Source organism: Monodelphis domestica, chromosome 6, assembly GCF_027887165.1.
Source record: "Monodelphis domestica isolate mMonDom1 chromosome 6, mMonDom1.pri, whole genome shotgun sequence".
In the NCBI taxonomy this organism is placed as follows: domain Eukaryota; kingdom Metazoa; phylum Chordata; class Mammalia; order Didelphimorphia; family Didelphidae; genus Monodelphis; species Monodelphis domestica.
Genome location: NC_077232.1, coordinates 267,273,912 through 267,300,295, shown reverse-complemented (window position 1 = coordinate 267,300,295; position 26,384 = coordinate 267,273,912). Strand labels below are relative to the sequence as shown.

The 26,384-nt window shown below is 35.4% G+C and overlaps 1 protein-coding gene across 14 annotated transcripts in view; it reads left to right on the top strand.

Annotated features, from left to right (window-relative positions):
* Window positions 1–26,384, top strand: part of PTPN13 (protein tyrosine phosphatase non-receptor type 13) — a 243,455-nt gene that overhangs the window by 148,273 nt on the left and 68,798 nt on the right. For 7 of the 14 annotated variants that reach the window (XM_056803181.1, XM_056803193.1, XM_056803192.1 and 4 more), the window contains 8 exons: window positions 2,011–2,193; window positions 8,288–8,450; window positions 14,196–14,613; window positions 14,803–14,900; window positions 16,370–16,417; window positions 24,993–25,082; window positions 25,397–25,504; window positions 25,714–25,842. In XM_056803181.1, coding sequence (XP_056659159.1) covers window positions 2,011–2,193; window positions 8,288–8,450; window positions 14,196–14,613; window positions 14,803–14,900; window positions 16,370–16,417; window positions 24,993–25,082; window positions 25,397–25,504; window positions 25,714–25,842 — 1,237 coding nt within the window. The remainder of the gene's footprint in view (window positions 1–2,010; window positions 2,194–8,287; window positions 8,451–14,195; window positions 14,614–14,802; window positions 14,901–16,369; window positions 16,418–24,992; window positions 25,083–25,396; window positions 25,505–25,713; window positions 25,843–26,384) is intronic. The other 7 variants (XM_056803189.1, XM_056803186.1, XM_056803185.1 and 4 more) reach the window with 2 other exon arrangements.

The window sequence follows — 26,384 nt, the reverse complement described above, 5'->3', positions numbered from 1 at the left end:
TGTAAATAGTTAACGAGGTTTCATTTCACCTCTATCTAGATAATAGAGATGTAGGATGATTATTTGTTATAATTTACACCCACACTGATATATATTAAGACTGGTAAGAAAGAAACAGATTTCAGTTATTAAATAGAATGAATATTTTCTAACATTTCACATACAATATTTCAGTAACCCATAGTGGGCTTCTTGGGAGATCCAAGGGGTTTTAAGGTAGTCACCCCTTCTTTTAGAAATACCCCGCATCTGTCTTCCTTGATTTCTCTCCAGACTCACCCTACCTGACTCACTTATCCCATCCCAATCATTATTCACCTAGCAAGCTCTCCATTATCTATGATTACCATTAACACTGATCTATAACTGGATACTAGGTGTAATGGAAATAGAGAATCTGCTGGTATTTTCAGCTATACCCACAAGATTAAGAATGTACTGTTTTTTTTCTTTCTTTTATCCCCTCCCCCAAAAGTGCAACAATAATAGTGAAATAATTAAAAACCTCATTTATTTTGGGGTTTAAGAAAAAAGATAAGTGGAGCCATTGGTATTACCAATTAAGTGTATTGAGAACCAGGCCTATAGATAGAAGATTCTGAGTTCAAATATTGCTTCAGATAATTCCTAGCAAGTGACTTAACCCAACTGTCCAGTATTGATTCTAAGGTAGAAGGCAAGGGTTTTAAAAAAAAAAGATCAAGTTTAGTTTTGTCCTGAAGTTAGACTCTAGATAGCCTAGAGTTAATTAATAAGTAAGTAAGAAGGAGAATGGAAATAGAGGCAGTGAATATAGATAAAATTTTCTGGGCGTTTGAAAAAAGAAGAGAAATAGCTTTAAAGTTTGAGGAAATGGGAGAATCTAATTAATGTTGTTAAGGGATAAACAATACTTGGACATGTTTGTAGGTAGTGGAGAAGGAATTTGTTATAGAGAGATTTTGGATATAAGAGGGAGCAGAGAGATGATTATAGGGGAAATATTTTGGATAAATTAGAAGGATATGGATGAACAATTTCTATGAAAGGCCCTGCAAAGACCAAGGAACACCATCAGAAGAAAGGAAAACAAATGTAATGCTTTATCAAGGGTTTGAGGCATGTAGAGAAAGTGAGAAATAGAAGTTCAGAGCAGATGTTCTATATTTTTCTCTGAAGTGAGAGTCCTTAGCTGAGAGTGTGAAGGGATTGGGATTAGTGGTATTAGTGGGGAAATAGGATGCAGAATGCATTGTAAGAGTTCTTGACCTTAAGAAATAGATTTGTGAATGATAGCAACATCAAGATTGTGATGATTCCTATGATCAGGAGAGATGAAGGTGAAAACAGTCATTAAATTTGGGAGTAGATTAAGGAAGTGGCAAGGAATTATGTCTGAGAAATTACAGCATCAAAGCCCCATAGTATAAACACAAAATCTTGGATATAAAGAAAAAGACTAATCCAAGCACTGAATTTCTTGAAAATTAAGAATGAATTACCTAGAGGCTGATAAATAACAGTCACCAAAAAGTCCAGATTGGTTGGTAAATTTTGAAAGAGTAAACCTCAATGTAGGTTTGTTGAGTGATAGAGACAGAGGCACTTTGAAATAGAAGTGATTAGCAGGGGATATTCTGACCCCTCTTCTGGGTCCTGTGTGTCAAGAAGTATAAGAGGTGCAATGAGTACTGGGAAATGTGACCATAAAGATAGTGTCATCCAAGGCTGCCATGTCTCTTTTGTTAGTGCCAAGAGAAGGAATTTGAGCAAGAAAAATAATTGTAAATTAAAAGGAAGTTGGGTAATTATGGAACTGAAGTTTTGATGAGCATAGTGAAAGGAATAGGTAGACCTTGAATCCAACTTGAGAGTGGACAGAGGACTGGATGGGGTGTTGGAGAGGTGGATTGTGCTTATATCTAATTACCTCAGTATCTTTACCTGTTTAGATATTGTGGTTTTGTTTTTCTCATATTTAAGATTTATTTCTTTTTCTTATATATAGAATTAATTGCCTTTTTCTTATAGGTCTGTCAAAGACTGACAGAATATGGAGTTCATTTTCATCGAGTGCATCCAGAAAAGAAGTCTCAAACAGGAATACTCCTTGGCATCTGTTCTAAAGGTGTCCTTGTGTTTGAGGTTCACAATGGGATCAGAACCCTGGTGCTTCGTTTTCCATGGAGAGAGACGAGGAAGATTTCTTTTTCTGTATGTCTATTTAACTTCTAGTTCTTTTTTTGTTTTTTGTTTTTTGCCATATTTGTTTCAAGCTTCTAGTGAAAGGTATTAATGTAATTTATTGCATATAGTACTCAGAATCAATTTGTTGAGAAGAATGGAGTTGTGATGGGACAATATTATGACCTCTGAGGACTATTCATTCTTATAGTCTGATGATGTTAAGGTATTTTCTTTTTTCTTACAAAAATATTTTAGGAGATTAACCAGAGAAAATTATTTAGTTAATTATCAATTGGAGTGTTTGGTTAAATTATAGTAATATTTTGTACAAATCACCTTTTTAGCCCAAAAACCTTTCTCTTGGTAGAATTCCATGATGAAGGGAAAATGTTAAGAGACTAAGCTCCAGGTTATACATAAAATAGGAATAGGTTTGTTATTGGACAAGGATCAGAATGTTCAACTCTTTTTATTGCTCAAGGTAGGACCATTTTTAGGAGTGACCCATTTCTTGTCAGTGGCAGTGAATCCTATCAGGATTGAGTTTGGGTTTTGGTTTTGGCCTGAGATTTTCAGACAGGTCCTGGGGACTTTCCCAGTCTATAAGAACCTCTTTAAAAATAGTCATTTCTGGATCCACTTTGAATTCAATCTACATTTTATATAATAAGTTTTTTGAGGAAGAAAAAAAATTTCCTTTAAAAATCATGGAATTCCTATCCCCGTCACAGCCTCACAATTTAGGACCAGTCCTGGATTTGCCTTTTCCTTAAAATTTCTAGAAATAGAATCTATAACTTCCCCCTAGTAATCTTGTCCTGATTTTCAAGGTCTTCACTTATCTTAAAGTCCTTCTGTTTCTTCTTACCCAAATCTCTTGTCGTAGTTTAAACTTACTTTTACTGAAATGAGATGATTTTTACAAACAAAAAATTTTAAGGCCCTGTTTAAACATCAGTGGTTATTTGTTCTAATTCCATTCCTGCCCATCAAGGAGGTGGAAGTGTCTTCCTTTAGCTTATTTCATTGTTCTTCTCAAGCATTGTCCTTGGTTTGCTTTATTTAAATTCCAATTTCAGAAACATTAGAAGTAACTCAAAAGCTTCTCTCAAAACTGGCAAATGAAGTGCAACAAATTTTCAGTCACATACGGTTCACTTCTTTGTGGAAATGATGTAATTTTTCTTAGTGGAATGATAATAATTTCTAATTTATTCATTATGATTATTCTTTTTTTTTTTAAACCCTTACCTTCCATCTTGGAGTCAATACTGTGTATTGGCTCCAAGGCAGAAGAGTGGTAAGGGTAGGCAATGGGGGTCAAGTGACTTGCCCAGGGTCACACAGCTAGGAAGTGGCTGAGGCCGGATTTGAACCTAGGACCTCCCGTCTCTAGGCCTGGCTCTCAATCCACTGAGCTACCCAGCTGCCCCCCATTATGATTATTCTTATACTTCCCTTCCCTAATAATGAGGTATACTATAACAAACATTATCAAGCCCCTAAGTATACTACTCTTCTCTAAATGCTCCAATCTCATTACTGGAAATTCAAAAAAGCGGAATTCAGATTTCTTGGTAGTGGCTTGACAATGGATTTTAATGTCTTGGTAGAATGAAAGGGTGTTTCCAGCTGACAGCACACTTGCTTTGTATTTTTTAAGTTTACAAAGTATTTGTTTCTATATCATCATAACAAAATAGGAGTACCAAAACCCTACCATTTTTATCACTGAATTATTGTGAAGGGCCCAAATGAGAAAACTGATATCAAGCTTTTACCAATGAAAGCAAGTATTTTTATGGAGACCCATCATGTTATGACAGAATGCTGAATGTGAAGAGTGAAGTCCTCAATTTAAGTTCTAGCTCTAATCAAGTCAGGTCAACAAAAATTCATTTAGCACTTACAATCCCTTAATCACTGGGCTATGTAAGCACTCTACTCTTTAAATAAACTAGATGTGTCCCCATGAGTATGTCACTTACACTTGAAGCACCTTGTTCTCATCTGGAAAAAATGAGAGGAAGTAGTTTTTGTAGTTGGAGCACTTGGAGTTGAATCCTAACTCAGTTGTTTGTGTGACCCTGGAGAAATCACTTCTCTTTCACTTGTAGAAGCAAGTAGGCCAGGCTTGATTCAAACTGATCTGGAGACTGAATTTTAGCCTGGGGGGTTGTGGGGGATTAATCCCTTATGTGATATCCAACAGTTAACCAATAGCAGCCCAAACAAGGAGAGCAGGGAGAAGAGTGTCAACAAAGAACTGCCTTCATCCTATTTAGCACAGCTCCTCTGCCTTAGTTAGACCAGTCAGAGGGAACGAGCTCCCTATACTTATGTAACCAGGAAGCTCTGTCAGGGAACCAAGCTTTAAAGAAAAGACCTAGCCTAGGCTTTAAGGCAGGGGAACTATCCTTACTGGTATAAGACCCTGGTGTTCTGCTCTTGAGACTGATCCTCTGGACTCTATACCTACCTCCCAAGGTGGTTATGAGGATCAAATGAGAAATCTTGTAAAAGTGTCCAGGTGACTCAGTGGATTAGAACAAAGCTTAGATACAAGAGGTCCTGTGCTCAAATTTATCTTCAAACACTTCCTGTGTAACCCTGGACAAGTCATTTAATCCCCATTGATTAGCCCATACCATTCTTTTTCCTTGGAACCAGTACACAGTATTGATTCTAAGATGGTTGAAAAGAGTTGTTTATTTTTTAAAGTATTTTAAAGGTAAATAGAGGGAAAAGCAGAGCATGAAGAGGAATAAAACTAAGGAAGCTAAACATGGATTAAAGTCCCAGAAGGAGGCAGTGCTGCTAGGATACTCGACTACCAGGCTCATGGAATACAACAGACAATGGAAAAACCTACATTCTCAGCAACTTCCCACCATGGACCTTTGTTTATTAACTAGATGGTCTTTATGTCTTTCCTGATTTCCTCATCTGAAAAACTCAGGAAAGGGGACCAACAGTTTTAACATAAGTACTAGATAGTGAGCTGTGCAATTGCCCCAGGGCTCCTGCCTGGGAATTAATGAACCATTATCTCCTCCTCCTGGGAGTGGGAAAAAGAGTCAACACTGCAAGTCCAATCATGGGCATCCTGTCCAGGTCATTTTCTGCCTGGCTGTTCTGTTAAGACTTCACAATCTCCAAAAACTCATCTTGCAAGATGAAATCAACTCTGTAACTCATACCTCCCCAGATCATTTCCCACCCTGGATACCTGACTCTTTCTATGTGTGGTCTTTCTTGATTAGAGTATAATCTTAAGAGCACAGATTGTCTTACACCATCCTTTGGATCTCCAGTACTTTTTACTGACATATTGTATACACTTAATTAATTTTTATTGGCTTTAATTTTTTTGACTCTGGAGACTCCAGAGGTAGCTTCATCTCCCTTTCCCTGTACCATCTTCAAGCAAATAAGGAAGCCTAGTATTATGAAGCTCCCAAAGAAGAGTCAGAAAAAGGGTTATTGGCTGAAGTACCTACAACCACCTAAGCCAGCCAAGGCCACCATACAGCTATTTGTGATGTTGTTACTTATTTAGAAACATTTATCACAGCAAAGGAAGAATGAAGGTATAGTTTTTGAATAAACTACCCCAGTGGAGCAGCTAAGTAACTCATTGGATTGAGAGCTAGGCCTGGAAATGAAAGGCTGTGGGTTGAAATATGACCTCAGATACTTCTACTGGTGTAACCCTGGGTAAATCATTTAAGCCATATTGCCTAGCCATTACTTCTCTTCTACCTTGGAATTGATTCTTATTATCAATTTTACTTCAGAGGGATGGATTTTTTTTTTAATAAAGTGAATGCAGCTGCAAACTTGAACAAAAAGGGAGACGACACCCCCCCTCCCCCCAACTGGAGCACAATTTTAGCGTTTTTTGACTTGATCCTACTCGTGCATGTGAGTTCCATTCAAGGAACTGGGTTTAAGAGCCATTTGGGAAGAGATCCAAGAAGAAGAAAAAGGAAAAGAAAATAATAGATTAGCAACTGAGGGCACTATCTACCCTGTGGGTTTCTGTAGGACCCAAATGTGTGCCACCATAAAGTGCCCACCCTGGAGTTTTTTGTACACCTGTCAATTCAAGGAAGATGGTGTTGAACTTCAGTTTGAGGACCATGAGGACATCTCTCTGGACTCTTCTGCATGTATGTTATGTTGACCAGACCATCAATGCAACTTCAACCATAGGTAAAGTTTGATATATGTAAGTTCAGGAGTAGTCAAGTCCCCAACAGCTGCCTATAACTTTCAGAGAAGATTAGCCCTTGGAAGCCAATCAGAAAGATATCATTCTAGGATCCTTGGATTTCCTAGGACTTGGATTCTTGGATGATCCCTATGGTATCATTATGGTTCCCTCAGGCCATTTTCCTCACTATTAAAGCTGCAGTACACTACACAGGGGAGTCCAGCCCAGTCCTTGGGCTAAACAAAACATCAAAATGATCATGGTGAATTTTTTAACAAGATACAATATGGAACATCTAAAACAACCCAGTCAGAAATGATAACATTGATACCCTTTATCATTTTATCTTAATAGATCTCTCAGGGATGATATTCCTTGGGAAAGATTTTGGCTGTTTTCAGCTTTTGGAATTAATTTCTTTTGTAAATCATTAAAAAAAAGAGAGAAAGCAATGGGAAGTCAAGCAGAATGTGAAATCTTGGCTTTCTTTTTCTGAACTTGGCAGAGTCCATCCAGTCATCTTACTCTTTACCACTGTAGTCTTTGGACTTGCACTGACATACTTCCACCCCTAACTCAGTCACTAAAAACAAATCAGGCTCTTTGTCCAGGATTCACAAATGGAGCAACAAAGACCTCTTATTCCTTTTTAAATTAAATTTGTTGTTGGAGAAACTCTTTCTATAGACTTCAGGACATAAATCATGAGATCTGTTCTTTCCTGATATTAAATATCATGTGATGATGGTCATGTGATGTAGTCATTGATAGGGATTCAATTTATTGTTTAAAATTATTCCTAATGCAGGATCATAGTTTGTTGCATTAAGTAATATCTTATATGGTTATTGATCGCTTGGATTTATTCAGGTGACAACTGCCTATTCGTATCCTTTGACCATTTTTCAATTGGAGAATGACTTGTATTTTTAAAAATTTGACTTAGTTCCTTATACATTTGAGAAATGAGACCTTTAACAGAGAAATTTGTTATATTTTTTTTCTCATTTTGTTGTTTCCCTTCTTATCTCAGTTTCGTTGCTTTCATTTGTACAAAACCTTTTTAATTTAATATAATCAAAATTCTTCATTTTACATCTTATAATCTTCTCTATGTTCCCCTAATTTACTTATAACCTCACCCTTTATGTCTAAATCATATACCCATTTTGACCTTATCTTGGTATAGAGTGTGAGAGATTCCTCATAAATTAATTTTTGCCATACTGTTTTCCAAATTTGCCATCAGCTTTTGTCAAATAGTGAATTATTATCCCAAATGTTGGGAACTTTGGGTTTTTCAAATAGTAGATTGCTGGATTCATTTACCTCTAATTTATTCCATTTATCCACCCTTCTGTTTCTTAGCCAGTATTTTAAAAACATGCTTCTAGTAAACATGAAAGTAAAAAGTAAAAGGTAGATAGTAGTATAGAGCTCTCAGACAACGGTCAGCTTCTCCTCCAAAAACTGATAAACTGATAAACCCCATGACCCATAACTTCACAACAAAACAGAAAACAGCTCTAAATAATAAAAAACAAGAGAGGCAGCATATCATAGTAGATAAAAGGGTAACCCTAGAGTCAAGATGTTCAGAAATGTTCTGTGTTCAGAAAGTCTATGCTTTCTATGTTCAGAAAGTCATCTAACCTCTTTAATGTCCCCAGCAAGTAAAGCTATCTATACACTTCAGAGGAGTCAGAGACAAGTGCAAATGAAATGTTCCACCCTGAGAGTTCTTTATATTAATGGACATTATACTTCCTGACCTCTCTTTCTCCCATCTCCCTCCTTCCCCCAAATAACCATGTTTCATCTTTAAAATCCATAAGATTATGAAATTAACATTCCTTTGAAATATCAAAATATCCTTATCATTAATTATTGTTCTTAATGTTGTAGAAAAAGAAAATCACTCTGCAGAATACATCTGATGAAATAAAGCATACATTCCAGACCAGTAATGGTAAAGTTTGTCAATACCTCCTACATCTCTGTTCTTGCCAACACAAATTTCAGATGCAAATGAGAACAAGACAAAGTAACCAAGATGCCCTAGACATTGGTAAGAAGTAGAAGATTTTAGAAGATAATATCTATGCATACATTTCTTCTGAATGGGAAGATATTTTCAAATGACCATGTTAGAAGAAGAGAAACTAATGTATGTCTAGAATCTGCCTAGTCAAGTTTATGAGACAAAGTATAAATGAAGTTTAGAATTTAATTTTATAATGATTTTATATTTTGGTCTCCTATTGTATTTCACTAGCCTTGAACACTGAACCATGTTCAATCAAAAAGAATCTGTCTGGGGGTAATGTGTTTTGTGATGTGTCTTTTGTGTGGTGCCATTATGATTCTTGGAATTTGTGTGTGTGTGTGTGTGTGTGTGTGTGTGTGTGTGTGTGTGTGTGTAATAAGAGAGGAAGGTCCCTAACTTTCAAGGAATTTTAACACTAGAGAGATAAGATTAAAATACATGGAAGTGGGTGTGTGATAGTACACAAATGAGACCTAAATTGTGTAGCCTGCTACTATAAAAACTGAAGGATAAGTAGAGAATCAAAGTATTAGAATGAAGTCAAGAGAATCCTTGTGAAGGGAGATGATACTGGAACTAAGCCTTGAATAATTGTTAGGATTTGGATATGTATCAAGGAAAAAGAAGACATTCCAGGTGAGGAGAGCAGAAGGAAAGTCCAAGTGGTAGGAATGGTTATGGTGTGTTTGTGGTACCAGAACTTAATATGCCACATCAGTTTTATAGGTAGACATTAATTGGACTTTTCTGATAGACCTACAATTTTTAGTGACTGTTTCAGAATTCAAAGGAAATATGATCCATCTACATCAGTGTAAATGATTAAAGCAGTTATTCTAGACAAAGTGTAAGGAAAATGAAAATATCCCCCAAACTCTAAGCATTATAACTTGGTCAGAAATTATATTGTTCAGCAATAATTAGTTACATTTCTATAATGCTTTCTAGGGAGTAAGTACTAATATTCTTATTTTTTATTTTAACAATAAGAAAATAATGATTAAATCCCAATTATTTATTGCCCTCTACAGGAGCAACACTTTTTAAAAAATACAGTTCCTATATACTAGATTCTGTTCTGAAATGAAACATTATAACATTGAGATTATTTTGATTAATTTAAAAGAAAGACCCTAAAAGAGCAACCAGAAATCTTTATATCTTCCCCCCCACCCGCATTCTGGATTTTCATACTCAAAATTTTGGCTCTGGGACCATATGGGTGAATTGATAGTCGAGAGCACTAGAAATTTTTCCTTTTCTTTTTCTTCCCACATTAATTATACTATTATGTATTTGTCAAAGAATATTGAAATATCAGTCTTCATATAATTCATACAATTCTCAATTTTCCTACTTTGACAAATATCTTATTATGAATAATCCAAAATGAAATTCTTAATGATAATATTATCTATAATATAATCATTGATAAGAGGCGGGAGAAGGGAGTATTATGCCTGTGTCATCTCCTACAGACTTTTTATACACACAAAGAAATTTTTAAAAAGGATCCAAGGGCAGCTAAGTTGCTCAGTGAATTGAAAGCCAGGCCTAGAGATGGGATGTCCTGGGTTCAAATGTGGCCTTAGACACTTCCCATCTGTGTGGCTCTGGCCAAGTCACTTAACCCCCATTGCCTAACCCTTACCGCCTTTCTACCATGGAACCAATATACAGTATTGATTCTCAAACGTAAAATAAGGGTTGTTCTTAATTCAAAGTATTGGTTGCTTAATGTGACAGAGTGCTAAAAGATGCTTAAAAATAGAAGTCTTACTATTAGGGTACAACCTAATGTCCTGCACAGTGAGCTCGGTGGGACGGTCAGTTTTACTGCTTATTTCCAAATAGTAAAAATTTTGAGTTCAACAGAATGCTGTCTTCTTTGCTGTTTTTTGAGATATTTAAATCTGAAAAAAGTATACAATATTTACTAAATTATTTCTCTATTCTCTTGCACTTTTATTTTGTATTTATTATTTATTTTGTTCCCTCATTTTTCCCCAAATCAAACCCTACGTTCTGGCAAGGAAATTCCTTAGAAAAAACCAAGCCATCCAATGATTGTGTCTAATAATGCATGCTATGTTCTATCCCTGTCATCAACTTTTTTAGTTTATAGCTGAGAACCCCATTTCATTGTCTGGTCTCTACCTTCTAATACTTCTAAAGGTAAATCATGAAAAACTTTACACACACATATTCTCTTTCTCTTCCCACCTCCCCCCCCCCCCCCCACTTCTCTCTCTTGTTAGAAAAGTAATTATAACTTTGTTATAACATTTTGAACAATTGTTCTTCATTAAAAGAGATGTTAGAGATGTTTCCCTTACTTCCCACTTTAGCTAAAGATGGGATTTTTTATAATTGATAAAAGTAGAGCCTAAATGAATTTGTCTTCCTCTACCTTGATTTGCTGTATATCTGATGCTTTTGTTTAGGGCTAAGAAGCTTATTGGTGTTTTAAGGTTTATTCTTGAGAATTAACACTGACCAGAGGCATTGTGCCATAGTATCAGCCATGCTGGTGTCATATTCCCTTCTCTTTCTGACCTAGAGCAAATCATATTACCATGTTAAGTGCCAGTTTTCAGATCTGTAAAAGAAATGATGGTACATACATATGTAGTGTCAAAGTAAAACACTTCTATAATGCTTAAAAAAAATAAAGTGCATATTATAGTTCCTCTTTTAGCAGGAAACACTTATGGTAAAAGGGATAAAAAACCCAGAGAAGACATAATTTCTTCTGGTCAGCATTATATAGTTGTGTAAGATACAATCATTCCAGGATTTGAATTGTCTCCTTCATAGTCAGAGGAAAATATTATTAATATGAAGTTTTCGTAGGCATCAAGAGGAGCCTTTTGGCTGCATGTATGTAAAAAGATTTGAAGAATGTTAAGGAAAAAATATTTGACTCGGAATTGAAAGATCTAGCTCAGAGGCATCATGGTGTGTTGGAAGAAATGCTGGATTTGGCATTAAAAGAAATAGTATCTAGTCTCAGCCATAGAACACACTGGTCCTGTGACTTCAGCAAGTCACTTGATCTCAATCTCCTGTAGAGTTGGCATCATCTGCCTTACCTTCCTCATAGGGTTGTTGTGGGAGTGTAGTGATGAGTTAGAATGTACTGAGTAAGTTGTAAAATGCTTGATAAAGGTAGAGTAGTAGTCAGAGACCTAGTCATTTTCTTTTCTTATATCAGTTATACTAGCTAATGTTGATGTTGGTTCAGTCACCAGGACCCATAGTGACCAAACTAACATTCCTTATGAAGTGTGAACAAGCACACATCGTGGTTCAGTAGCTCTGACTCTTCTAGCAATGTTCTTGAAAATAAAGAATGTAAATTTTAGGGAAAATACTGGATTTCTTTATATGTTAGTAAATACAGTAATATTTATTTAGAAAAATTAAAATGTTGATAAATAATAAATAGTTAATTTAAAACAATACATATGATCCTCAGATTATTACTAGAAGTCTTCTGCTATGGCTAAAAGGAATCAGAAAGTTTAAATGTAAATTAATAAATAGATTGGCCAAAAAAAAAATGTTTCTTTGTATAAGTGACCAAGTCATCTAACCTCCTGGGCTTTAGAGATGACCTGGGAGAAAATTGAGGGGGGTCAAGAGATTTGAGTTTTCAATAAGGTTTTATTAAGCAAGACAGTGGTAGAGATGAAAAGCTGATAGATTATGATTATGCAGGAAGATTTTTTAATTCTTGAACATGGTACATTTTTGGGTGATGACAAGATCCTAGATGTGACCATATTTGTGTATGGCTTAGGTGGAATGGAGGAGTAGCTAATGAAAAATGAGTAGGTTGAAAAACTGTATGTGAGGTATTTGAGGAAATGTCAATATGTGTCTTGGGCAGCTAGCTGGTACAGTTGATAGATCACTGAGCTTGGAATCAGGAATATTCATTTTCATAAGTTCAAATCCAGTCTTGGACACATACTAGCTTTGTAACCCTAAGCAAGTCACTTAACCCTGTTTGACTCAGTTCCTCATCTATAAATAAATAAATGTACTGGAGAAGGAAATGGCAAAGCATTCCAATATCTTTACCAAGAAAATCCCAATTGGGTTCATGAAAAGACAGATGACTGAAAAATGACTGAATAATAGCAACAATATGTAAGGCAGGAGAGGAAAATTGTGAGCCATCTAATAGACTCGTTCATTAAGAAAGGAAAGTGATCTAGGATTCTGTAGACAAAAATCTACAGGATTTTTTTGGATTTTAGAAATAAACAGCATGAGCCTCAAAGGAAGAAAGGTCGAAGAGGGACAACATGGAAGTAGCAATGGGGAGCAAGACATACTGGAAAAGATAGCCAACAAGGCTGTATCATCAGGGGAGGCCAAGTTTCAGTAAGAACTGGTAGGAGAGGAAAAGATTTAAGATGGGGGCAAAATTTATTGCCTATGACTGACTGGAGGTAAAATAAAACTTTATCCTATGTTTATGTTATGAAATAAATAAAAAATCATCCTTGAGGACATTATCTGAAGTAGTGTACATATAGACAAACATCAGGAAAGAAAAAACATATTAGCATTATATTTAAAAGACATTTTGGCATACAGAGATGGCTAATCACAGATATAAAATTACAAACTCAAAAGCTTCTCTTTTATCCTAAAATGTTACTAAATATATGCCAATTCATTTCTATGTCTTCAACTCATAGTCACTCGTTTGAAGAACAGGGAAAATGTGTTTTGTAAAATAAAATTTGAATTTTCAGAAATATTATGTAGTGGCAATGTTATTTTATTTTTATGATTTGAATGTAAGCTGTAAGGTTTTATCCATGCATAATAAAAAGCATTCCTCCTGCTTTCTTTTATCTGATGGAAATTGAAAAGCCTCTAGTACCAACTTTCAGGCTTCCTATGTGAGTTAGAACCCTCATAGCTGATCCATAAGTTGAGATTTTAGGGAAATATATTGTTTTGATGTCAATATGGGCTCCAAAATACTGTCCAATTTAGTGGATGTGGTATACTGCTTTCTACCTCATGCTGAATCCACATGGAGTTTGAAGGGGGTAATAAAAGCCACTCATCTTCCTGACCTTGCCTTCTGCCTTTGAATAGTGATGAAGGTCAGTAATACTTCAGAAGGCAAAATTTGATGTTCCTTTCTATGTTGTTTGTTCTCTATTTAGGTGGGAGATTATGATTACTTTTAATGGTCCCAAATCCTAATGGCATGGCTTGGGATTCTGTTGTTTAACGATGATATTAAAGTTCATATTTTGTGTTGAAGCTGACCTCAAAGTAGACCTTTTTTCATTTCTGTGTTTATCATGTTCCTCCAGAACTACTGCCTCCCTATTTTACTCTGGAGGATATTATAATAGAAAGCTTAACAATTTTGGAAAGTTCTTAGATCATATGCCACAGCCATGTCAAATTAAACAAGTGGTCTGTCTTTGGGAGATATCTGGGCTGAGGGAATCATAATTTCTCATAGCTATTAGGGCAAAGAGATGCTAAATGTAGGTTCAGGTTATAAAAGAATCAAATAGTTGAAATGAAATTAAAGTGAAGACCTTCTGCCCCATGAGTTATAATCTCTTTCCTGCTCAGCCACACATAACTTAGTTGTCTCTTGGATGGGTGACCAAAAAACTAACAATCATCCACATACACCCATTTACTTTATCAGCTACAAGTTTCTTCAAATAAAATTATTTTAGCATTGCAGCATTGCAGTAAAGCCATCCTATTTCCTTGTAGAGAGAGCTTCGTTTAGGAGCCTGAACTTCCAAGGAGATTCTGTTAGAGGATATACTATTGGGCGTGCAATCAGCACTGGCAGCCTGGCTAGCAGCACCCTGAACAAACTGGCTGTTCGGCCTTTGTCAGTTCAAGCTGAGATTCTGAAGAGACTGTCCTGCTCGGAGTTGTCCCTGTACCAGCCACTGCAAGGCAGTTCAAAAGAGAGGAGTGAAAAAACATCATGGGAGGAAAGGCCCAGCGGGATCAGTAAATCCTACCATGATCTCAGTCAGGTCTCTCTCTATCCTCATCCAAAAAGTATTATTGACAACGTTGACTCCCCGCCACAAAGCAATGAGGAGTTGGTGGGAAAACCATCTCACCAGGTGCCACGACCTGAGCCAGAATCTGTGGCAGGATTCACGAAACTCAATAAGTAAGATTCATTGTTAAGTTTCCCCAACTCTACTTTCTGTGAATTTCATATATACATGTATATGTATACATACACATTACATGACTCTCTATATACATTTGTTCGTTATTTTTGACATTTCTGTTATTATTTTTGCCAGTTTTTTAATCGACTCTTCCTCCTCCTACCTTCCTTTCCCTACCACTTTAGTTCAAAGTCTGTTGCAAGTTTAAATAGAAGCCTTGAAAGGAGAAAACATGAATCAGACTCATCATCGGTTGAAGACACTGGTCAAGCATATGTTGTAGGTCAGCATAATCCAGCTCCCCTTTTTTATCCCCTATGTGTAAAAATTTTACAGTGTTTAAAAGTGAACAAGCTATTGTTGGTTGCCTAGTTATTATTTGTGCTGATTTCTGTCATGATTGCCAATTATCTCTGCTTTTTAATCAAAATGTTTTAAGAAATTAAAATTTCCTTGCTGATTAAAATGCAACAAATCTATGCAATACCTAACACTATAATTAATTGCTTGATTGCTTCTTGACACAGACATTTACTTGCCTTTTTCTTGAGTACAGTCATCATTGGGCTCCCTAGCAGAGAATTTTGTTTTCTTTCTGGTACCTTTGGCTCCTTCCCTTTTGGTTTTCTTCCACTGTTCTTGTTGCTTTTGATGAACTCTATCAATTGCACCATTCTTTGAAGAAAGTTTATTTCAGATGCTTTCAATCTGACATGAGATGAATTCTCTAATGAATTTTAAAATCATATGTATAGCTTATTTTATATAGTCTACATGTCTATAAGTTTTATATAGTGCAAATCATCAATTATTGGTTTCCACACAAAACCTTTTTGGTTAAGCTTTAATATTTTTATTTTACAAAATTATTGGTTTTACTTTTTGCCTCAAACATGAAAATCATACAGAGGCAAATCTGTGAATTGCTGGGTGGGTGTTAATAAAAAGATCTGGACTAGGACCCAGAAAGAAGAACATGTAAACCTGGAGTAAGGCAAGTTCTTTTTCATTCTCTTTTTTCTCCTTTCAGTCCTCACCCTTTTCCCTTGCCAATTCTTCAAATGAAATAATGTATGGAAAGCATTTTGAATATTTCAAAGCATCATATAAATATGAGCTGTTACTATCAATATTGTCATAATTCCCCTTTCTACTTCACAAACTGGACTCTCCCAAAGAATGAAAAAATCTAAAATATTTTAAAAATCTCTACATGCAGTGTATCAGGCACTTTCTAGCTGTGTGGCTGTGAAGAAATCATTAAACCTTGTCTGCCTCAATTTCTCATCTATAAAATTAGCTAGAGGAGGAAATGGCAAACCACACTTGTATCTTTGCCAAGAAAACCCTAAATGGGATCACAAGGAGTCAGACAAAACTGAAAAACAACTGAACAACCACCACAACAAAAAAACAATGCATTTATTTTTCAAATATAAGACTGAAGCTTATGTATGAACCTTCAGAACCTATATAGGATAAAAGAAAATTAACTTGTAAAAAGATTTTGGGGAGCATGCATTTCTCCATTTCATATTGTATGGCTTTGCGAAAACTTAATTTTGATAGTTGAACATTTGTCTCAAAAACAACTGATAAAAATTTTCTGCAAAGCAACCTGAATGTAAATATGAACTCTTTGGGAAGATTTTCAGTAAATTTAAGCTTAATTGATATTTTATACATTAAAATTAAGGAAATAATTGATTTTTAATCTTTTGATTAATGTCTACTCGTTGATTTATACCATAGGAATTAGCTCTGGAAATGGATTATCCCAATCATCCTTGAAAGAAAATGGTGGGTTAACTAAAATCATTGCTACTTTTTTCTTCTCATTTAATCTATCAGCCATTATCTTAACTAATGGTTGAATTTTTTTTTTAAACCCTTACCTTCCATCTTTGAATCAATTCTGTGTATTGGTTCCAAGGCAGAAGAGCAGTAAGGGCTAGGCAATGGGGGGTTAAGTGACTTACTGAGGGTTATACATCTGGGAAGTGTCTGAGGACAGATTTGAACCTAGGACCTTCCGTCTTTAGACTTGGGTCTCAATCCACTGAGCTACCCAGTTGCCCCCTGAATTTTTTAATTAAAGAGTACATTTAAAAATACACAGCCAGACCTACATGTCATTGCTATGACCCAAATTATTTTCCAAGACATAGATTATAACTGTGAGGCATCTGATCATTCCTCCTCTCCACAGCACCTAAGGACATTTTTTGCATGCCCTGTCCCTCTGTCCAGCTGTCCAATGTGAACACTTCCTCCTTCTACTGTCTGGGGCAATGAGGGGGAAACACAGGCATCTCAAAGTTGCAAATTGGACATTTCATCTTAAAAAGGTTCACCAACACTTCACTATACAGTATAACTTTTATAAAATCATCACATTTGAAAAATTCAATTCAACTCATCAAAAGTACGATTTGTGTGCTACCCTGTGCTAGGCACTGGGTAAAATACAAATTTTTTTAAAGACACTAAAAGTGACCATCTTCAAGTATCAACCTTAAAATCTAATATGTTCTAATAACCATTTGAACCCTATAAAGTTTTTACCTTAACATGTTATGTTGATTATGGAAGTAATAATTTATCAAATTAACTTTCCTGAGATATTTTCCAGTTATGGCAGTGTGAAAAGCATGCTTCCTCTGGAATTAGGAGACCTGGGTTCAGATTCAGGCTCTGATGATTATTATCTATGTGACCTTGGGCCTTATTTTGTTCATCTGTAAAATGAGCAGGTTGGACTAGATGGTCTTTGCATAACCTCCTATGTCTATGTCGGTGAACTTATAGCAGTATAGATAGTGGTCCTTTAATCAACATCATCTTAATAAAGAGTATGCTATTTGAAAAGAAAATACATAGTAACTATTGAACATAAACAGCTTTCTAGCAAGAATTGTTCATCTTGTGAATTTGGTTTTTTTAATATATTTTCATAACAGTATTTCAATATAATCAGTTTTCTTGTAAGCCAGTGAGATTTATTTTATGCACTTAAGAACATTATGAAAGGTCTTTTACAGAGTTCTAAAGGAGTCCATGACAGAAAAAGGCATATAGTATATAATGTTATACTGTTGGGAAATGTGAAAACAAAATACCTCAAATGGAATTATTAGTATTATTTCAATCACTTTTCCAAAACCGAGGTTCTTTATTTTTATGTAACTAAATATTTGTCCACCAAATTCAAATATAATCATAGCATACATTTTTAAGTAAAAACATTTTTTAAATACTTAATATGCCCTCTGTGCATTTTATATAAATTTTTTGTACAACACTAAAATATTAACAATCAGTTCTTATATATTTTAGACTATTTAGGGAGTCAAGTATCAAGAAACTTATTGACTATCACCTATCAAAATTAACTTTACTGAATTTTTCCATCACATATTTCTTCTAATCTCATCTTTTTCATTTCCTAAATCAGTGCACCAATTTGGTGCCCAGAAGAATGGCATAGTGGATGAAGACCTAGGCTTGAAATCTGAAAGAATTACAGGATCTCAAAGTTTGAAGGGACCTGAAAATCTACCTAGTCCAATCCATCCCTTCAGTGTATCCATTCCTTAAAAAACATCCCCAAAGAATAATGGATCCATTGAAATCTCCAATATAGGAGACTCACAATACCTCTTAAAGTAATCCAGCCTGTTTTTAGTTAGCTCTGATAGTTAGAATTTTTTTTTTTACAGAAGCACAGAATCTAAGAGTTGGAAGGGACTCTAGGAACAATCTTTTCCAACCTATACACAAAACTCATCTTCAGCAAGTAATCATTCATTGTGTGCTTAACGACATCCAAAGAGGCGAAGCCCATTACCTCTGGAGGTCCAGCCCACTCCATTCTGGGACAGCTGTGATTATTAGAATGTTTTTCCTGATATGAAGCCTAAATTGGCCTCTTTTAGGGTTCTACCCATTGTCCTTGATAATGTCTTCTGGATCCAAGAAATGAAATCTAATTATGCTCCTCTCCCTCCGAAGTCTTCTTTTCTCTTTGATGCCTGATTCCTTCAACTTTTCCTATTCTGACATGCACTGGAGGCATTTTTACTATCTATTAACTCTTATCTGGACATTTTCAGCTTAATCAATGCCCTTTTTAATCTAGGGTGCTCAAAATTGAACATAATACACTAGGTGAGATCTTACAAGGGAAGGGCATAGTGGGATTATCACCTATTTCTAAAGTTTCAGCCCCTAAGGTCCACTTAATTCCTACCTCTTCTGCTTTAAGTTTGTTTTAGATTAAAAGTTTTGTGTTCAGTCACAATTGCTCAAAGCTGCCTATTAGGAAAATAAATACCCAAGTATTCATAGTTAATTCCTGGTCTCTTTATGGTTGAGGATGAAATTATCACTAGGCCAAGTCAAGGAGATCTAAAGTCCCTTGTTGCTTTTATGTCATGTCTCCTTGCTAAGTTTCTATTGGGATGTAATCCTCAAATTCCACATCTATTACTTTTTTCTGACCAAATCATCTGTAGTATAAACTCCAGTGGGAAAACCATTTCTGTTTCTTAATCCTTTGGCCTTCACCCAAATATTCATTCATGCTTCCTCCCTCTGGTTCCAGAATTGCTCATGTAAGGATGCCTCTTTTAGATATAAGGCTACCCCATTCCTTTTTACCTAACTTCTTTTGAATAAGGTGTACCCATTCAGAACTGCAGTCTTTTTATGGGCTTCATCTTACCCACTCTCACTAATTAATAAACTGTGAGGTTAGACTTAGCTCCTTTGCATTAGAAACTCTGGCTCTTGATTTTTGCCTACACTTTTGGAACTCTGTATATATCTGTTTTAGCCATTGGGATGTCACCACTGATGACATTTTCTCTCATGAATTTCTGAGTGTCTCTTACTTGTGGCTACTCCTTAAAGTATCTAACTTGAGGACTGCTCTCAATAGTCTTCCTCCTCCTCTAACCTTTTAAATTTTAAAGCCCTTTGGATTAAATTTTCAAGTCATCTGGCAACCGTTGTTAGGTTTCATTCATGTCTGGCCAGGAATCTGTCACTCTCACATTTTAAGATGTCCAGAAATCCAACTCACATGCTCATACAACATCTTTTTAGCTTATGGTTCTTTTTTCTTACACATTCCTCTTCAATGAGCAGCAAGGGGGAAAAGGGCTGGGTTCCCTTCAAACACTTAAGAGCTGTAGGAATCTAAGACTTAACAACTTGCTTATCTTTGTTGGCTTCATCTGCAAAATGGGGGTGATAATATTAAATAAAATGGTCAAGTAAGATAAGATCAGTTATGTTGTCAACCTTGAGGTGGTAAACATACATCCACCATAAGATAGAGAATCCTAAGGGAAGGAAATGAGCATTTGTATAGCGTTTTTCTTGTGACTAGGGGGTTAGAGTTAGAGTCAGAGTTAGGGTGTAGTGTTAGGGTTAGAATATGCTTCTTACAAATATGTCATTTGGTCTTCAAAACAACCCCTTGAGGTAGATAACTGAGGCATACAGAGATTAAGTGACTTGCCAAGGTCACACAACTACTACTAAGTGTTTGAGGGTGAAATTGAACTCAAGTCTTCCTGACTCAGTGCTCTCTCTACTGTACCACCAGTTGGCAGAAGATTCTCTTTCAGCCTTGGAAGCAAGATAAGTTTCAGAAACCCATTTGAATAGATTGCACAATGAAGAGAAAGAGGAAAGAATTGTGATAAAGCCCAGGGAAGGAAGATCATATGAGGGTAAAGAGGGTGTCCCATAGTGATAAATGGGACACCAATTATCTCTATTCATTTCTCTACCTCTTTCCCTCCGAACAATCAGAACTTATTTAATAGGTCTCAGTTAAGTATTGATCTGCTTAAAATGACTTATAATAATATGTCAGCAACTCATTTCCTTTAGGAAGTACTTGCCGCAGAATAAATTTCTTAAACCAAATGAAACAAGTGTTTTGGAACATGTTTAGGGAAAGATAGACTTGTTCCTTTAGCTCCCTGAACCTCTATCCACCTATAGTGATCCACCCCACATTGGAAGAACATGTATAGCATAGGATTGTTTAATAGTGTGCAGGATAGTCTATCACCCTTCGACCTTTGCACATGTCTATACTTTGGCAGTTCAGTTGTTTGTTTTTTAGAGTCATTTCTTGAGGGGAAGGAATTGAAAGCTATCCATAATCTCAACCTACCTTTCAATTCAGTCCATTCACTGGGTACCAGGCACTGTGCCAGGTGTTGGGGATACAGAAATACTCATGAAGTTGTCCCTAAAACTAAGGAATTGGAGGAAAAAACAATGTACACACTAACAACTAAGGGGAATCAAACCTCCTTGAAGGAAGCCAGGGAAACCAAGAGGCTAAGGTGAGATAATAAAAACATTTCCTGCTTAAGGAAGAGGAAAAGAGTAGAAGGAGACAGTCTGCAAAAGCAGAGAGGTGGGAGAGACTGGGTGACCATTTGTGTGGTTGTGTTTGTACACTAGAGAAAATATTCTGTTCAAATTGGACAATATGACAGCTTGCAGTCCTTTTGAACTCAAAGTCTGTGGCTTTGCATGATTCCATGTGATGGAATGCATTATTTTCCCCAGAATCCTGTAATTTAGAGCCTGCTCCAGGACAGTTGCTGCATTATTACATGTAGTCCTATGTCCACCAGCTGACATTTATTACAGACAAGGCAAATGATACTCCATTATATTCCAACATTAAACTACCACTTCTACTTCCTGATAGAGATTCTTCAATCCACCCAAATCACTTTTGAAAAATAACTCATGTAGTCATTCAAGGTTAGCAGTGTTTTACAGAAGTAATTTCATTTGATCCTCACAACCTTGATGACTAGATAGCTAATAAAGGTCTAAGGCTGGACTTGAACTCAAGTCTGGCTATCTCCAAGTCCACACTCTACCCACTGAACCACTTGGCTGTCTTATATGTGCTGTGACCTTGTCTGCCTCCACCTCTGCCAACTGCTGTCCTACATTTTATCGAAGCTCAGACCTTTCTTCAGCACTTAATTCAAATTCCTCATGAGTTTGTCCCAATGCCTTTACTCTCATGTAATATAATACATTGATATTCAGAAATGGAAAATTCAATATAGTCATTTAATGAAAACACTGAAGATTCATAGGACTACCAAGGTTATTTTTGTGTTATGGATGCTTTTTGTAAGTATGAAAACAAGTTAGACAAGACCAATTGCAGCTTTTAGTATGTAAAATGTTGTGAGCCCTGGTCTCAAACTTCTCTTACTACAGTGAGGAAATAGGTTCCATTATCTAGTCCCTTATACCAGATTAGTCAGTGCAATAAACCAGCATTTGGCTTTAATTAAATCCTTTAATTCCTTGTGACTATTGTTCTCTTTGTTTTTCTTTACTGTACAAGCCTTTCCAGGATTGGGATCCTGAACTAGGTTCTTTTAGTATATGTCATTCACCTTTTATTTTTTTTTTTACAACACCACCTCCCATGTTAGCATACCAACTGACATTTTAACCTATTATCTGTGTTACAAAATACATATTTTTTCTCTGCCCTAAAGTACTTGAAAGGCATACATTTCTGTAACCTATCCTTCCCCTTTTAAAATATCAAAGGAAAAGGAGGAAATTATGCAAATAAATGCAATTTATTTGCCATTTTGTAGGATTATTTAAGGTATTGAGTATTTATTATGCATAGAAGGACATTTGATCTTATTGAATTAATTAATTCATTAATTAATTCATTAATTAAAATAGCAAAAAAAATTCTTTATATTTAAGTTACTGCTAGGAGTGTTACTGCTATTATCAAAGATATTTTTAGGGGAAAGCTAGTATCTTGTGCTTCATTATTTTAGGCCAAAATTTTTTATAAAATTAAAATTTATCCATCAATAAACATTTATTAAGTTCCTACTGCATGCCAGGCATTATGCCAAGGGCTGAAGATACACAGAATCAAAAGACAATTCTTGGCTTCAAGAAATTTACAATCTTAATAGGGGAGACAAGCAAACAAGTATATATATACATATATATATATATATATACACACACAAAGTGAACAATATACAGGATTAGTAGGAAACATGAAAGAAAAGGGAGAAGATGCACTTTTAGTTGGGACTTAAAGGAAGCCAGGAAGGTCTGTAGTTGGACTAGAGGCAGGAGAGCATTTCAAACTTGGGGGAAAGCAAGAGAAAATGCCCAGAGCCAAGAGACGAGTAACCACTAAGAGGCCAGTATCACTGGATCAAAGAATACATTTTAGGGAATAAGGGAATTAGGTTTTAAATAAGAAGACTGGAGAGATAATGGGGGACTAGGTTATCAAGGACCCCAAATGCCAAACATCAAATTTGTGTTTGATTTGGAAGCAATGAATAGTATGAAGATGGCATGGTTAAACCTGTACTTTAGAAAAGACACTTTGATGACTGAATGGAAGATGGATTGGAGAGGTGAGAGACCTGAGGCAGGCAGACATATCAATCAGCTATTTCAGTAGTCCAGGTGTAAGATGAAAGGGAGAGAAGGGGGTTTATTAAAGAGAAGTTGCCAAGGCAAAATCGATATGCCTTGGCAACACATTAGATATGGGGGACTAGAGATAGTGATGAATCCAGGATGACTCCTAGGTTGTGAGCCTGAGAAACTGGGAAGATGGTGTTACCTACCCTCTTTAATTATAAAGGAGCTTGGAGGGATTTAAGGGAAAAGATACTGAGTTTAGTGTTGGACATTGAGTTTAAGATGTCTACTGGAATCCAGTTTGGGATGAGTAAAAGACTGTTGAAGATATAACACAGAGATAAGCAGAGGTTAGGGCAGGATAAGTAGAATCACTGGCAGAGAGAGGATAGGTAATTGATTCTACATGGCAGATAAGATCACTAAGTACAATAATACAGAAGAAAAAGACAAGAGGACCCAAGAGAGAATCCTTAGAGACACCCATAATAAGAAGGTATGATCTAAATAAAGATCAGCAATGGAGACTGGGCAGTCATCAGAAAGGGAGGAGGACAATGGAGAAAGAAAACATAAGGAGAAGGGAGAAAGGCTACACAGAGAATGAAGAGAGTGAGGCTTGAGAAAAGACCTTTGGATCTGATGTTTAAGAAATCGTTGGTAACTTTAGGAAGCCATTTTGGTGAATGATATATGAGTTAAGAAGAAAAATGAAAAAGTTAAGGCACCTATTATAAATGATTTTTTCAAGAAGGTTAGCCAGAAAGGGCAGAAGAGATAGAGAATAATAGTTAGCAAAGATGGAAGTAATTGAATTAAAAATACATGTTTATATTTCTTGTTAATGATATCTTATTAGTAGACACATTCCTGAGTTTAATTGTTAATGCAGTATATAGTTTAACATTTCATATCTAGCTAAAAGAGCATTCCGTAGAAAATTAGTGAATTTAAATCCTCATCTTGGTTCTGACACTAAATAACTCTGTGATGCTGAGTATCACCTACCTTCTCTGTATTAAATCTGTAAAATGGAAGTAATAACTGCCCTATCTACCACAGTCAGCTTCCTGTAATAAAATGAACTGTGTATAAATATATTTAGAAAATAAAACACGATAAATACATATAAATTATTACTAATTTGGATAATCATACAAAGAAAATTACTAAAACGTTCACACCTCTTGACCCAGATATCTCACTGCTGAACATATACAATAAAGTGTTCAAGAATAAAAAGAAAGCAGCCACATACAGCAAAATATTTAGAGCAACATTTTTGATAAATAACAAAGAATTGGATACAAAATGAATGCCTATCAGTTTGGGAATAGCTTGACAAGATTGTAGACCCTATCTGGTATGGAAGTAACTGTACATTAAGAACCAGTGAATATGAAGATTACCAAAAAAACATGCAAAGACTTAACTTGAACTGATACAAAGGGAAGTAAGCAGAACTAAGAAAATATTCTATTCCATGGCAATCATATAAATGAAAAAATAAACAGCAAAATTAAACTTTGGGTCATCTGCTTATTCAGAACTTAGGACTACCCAGGTCATCTAGTTCAACCTTCTCAGTTTACAGATGAGCATTTTACTTGTAGATTCATGTTACTTTAACAATGGCAATTCTGGTTTTTATTTATTTGTTTGTTTATTTTTTTATTTAAAGAGAAGAATTCACAGATACATACTGCTAAAAAACTGTAAAACCCTGCAGAACATTGCATAGAAATCTAGTAAGAACTGTAATTGTATTTTGATAATATTCCTTTATAAGTAAGTGAATCTATTCTCAAATCATTTAAAAATTTTAATTGGGAGAAATTCACAAATGCAGAGTTGCTTCTTCCTTTCATCCTGTATATTTTATTTTGAAAATGTGATTTTCCAATAGATGTTCTGCAAAAAAGATGGAGCATAGTATCTTCACCAGAAAGGGAGATCACTTTGGTGAATCTGAAAAAAGATAACAAGTATGATTTAGGTAAGTCACTGAAGGTAGTAATGAACAGTTGGAAAGAATTCCATGAACAACACCAAAGGCATTGAAGGCCCAACTTCTTTTTGGCAAAAGAGAGCTTTCTACAGAAAATGTCACAAATACCAAATTTAATATTGAATATATTTCCATTTGAAACTTTCCATCCATCAGATACATCCTCTAAAATAGATGTAGGGGGGACATTCATATTTGATACTGAGAGTGACCTGAATTGAAAGTTTAAAGTAGTTAAACATTAGTCACTAGAAGCAACAATGTTACAGAAAGTATTCTTTGGAAATATGTTTTTTTCTTAGGATTTCAAATTGTTGGTGGAGAGAAGACAGGAAGATTGGATCTGGGTGTCTTTATCAGTTCAGTAACTCCTGGGGGACCTGCTGATTTAGATGGCTCCCTAAAGCCAGGTACATTTTAGGAATCATTTTACTTCAATGAGAAACATAATCATTGGCACCATTTTCCATTTTTAATGGAATTGTCTCAGTGTTTGTGTTGGACAAAAGGAATTTAGTCCAAACTCTCTCTCTGAGGTGCAGCAATGAAATTTACTAGTCAAGTACTTTGTTGATAAAAGTTCCAAAATGGTAATGGCTGTATGCATTTCTTTATACAGGAGATCGTTTAATATCTGTGAATAGCATGAGTCTAGAAGGTGTTGGCTACAATGCAGCATTAGAAATTTTGCAGAATGCACCTGAGGATGTGACACTTGTTATCTCCAAACCAAAAGAGATTTCCCAAGGTAATTTATTGAATTACTCTCAATGTATTAGTGCAATATAATGAAATGAAAAAAAAAGTTTTTAGAAATGATTTGATGATCTCTTTAGAGAATCCCAGAGATTGAATTAAAAATTTAATGACAGCAATTAAAGTAACAAGATATACAATTAAATCATGTAAATTCTCAGCTTTTTTGTATATTACCAACAAAATCCATGAGAAGTTAGAAAGAGAAGTTCCATCTGAAATAACTAAAGAAAGCATAAAATATCTAAGGATCTGCCTACCAAGAACTCACAAGAATTATATAACTACAACTACAAGACCCAAGTTACAAAAATAAACACTGATCTAGATAATTGGCAATATATTAATTACTCCTAATTATTCCATGATAGTAGACTAAAAATGACAATACTGTCCAAAAAATACTATCCTGCAGGGATCCTTTCTTGGTTTCTCCCACCTACTAGTGCTTTCCCCTCTGAGATTAACTTCCATCTACTTTACACACACAGAGTACCTATTTTTACATGTTGCTTATTACGTGGTAAAAATCAA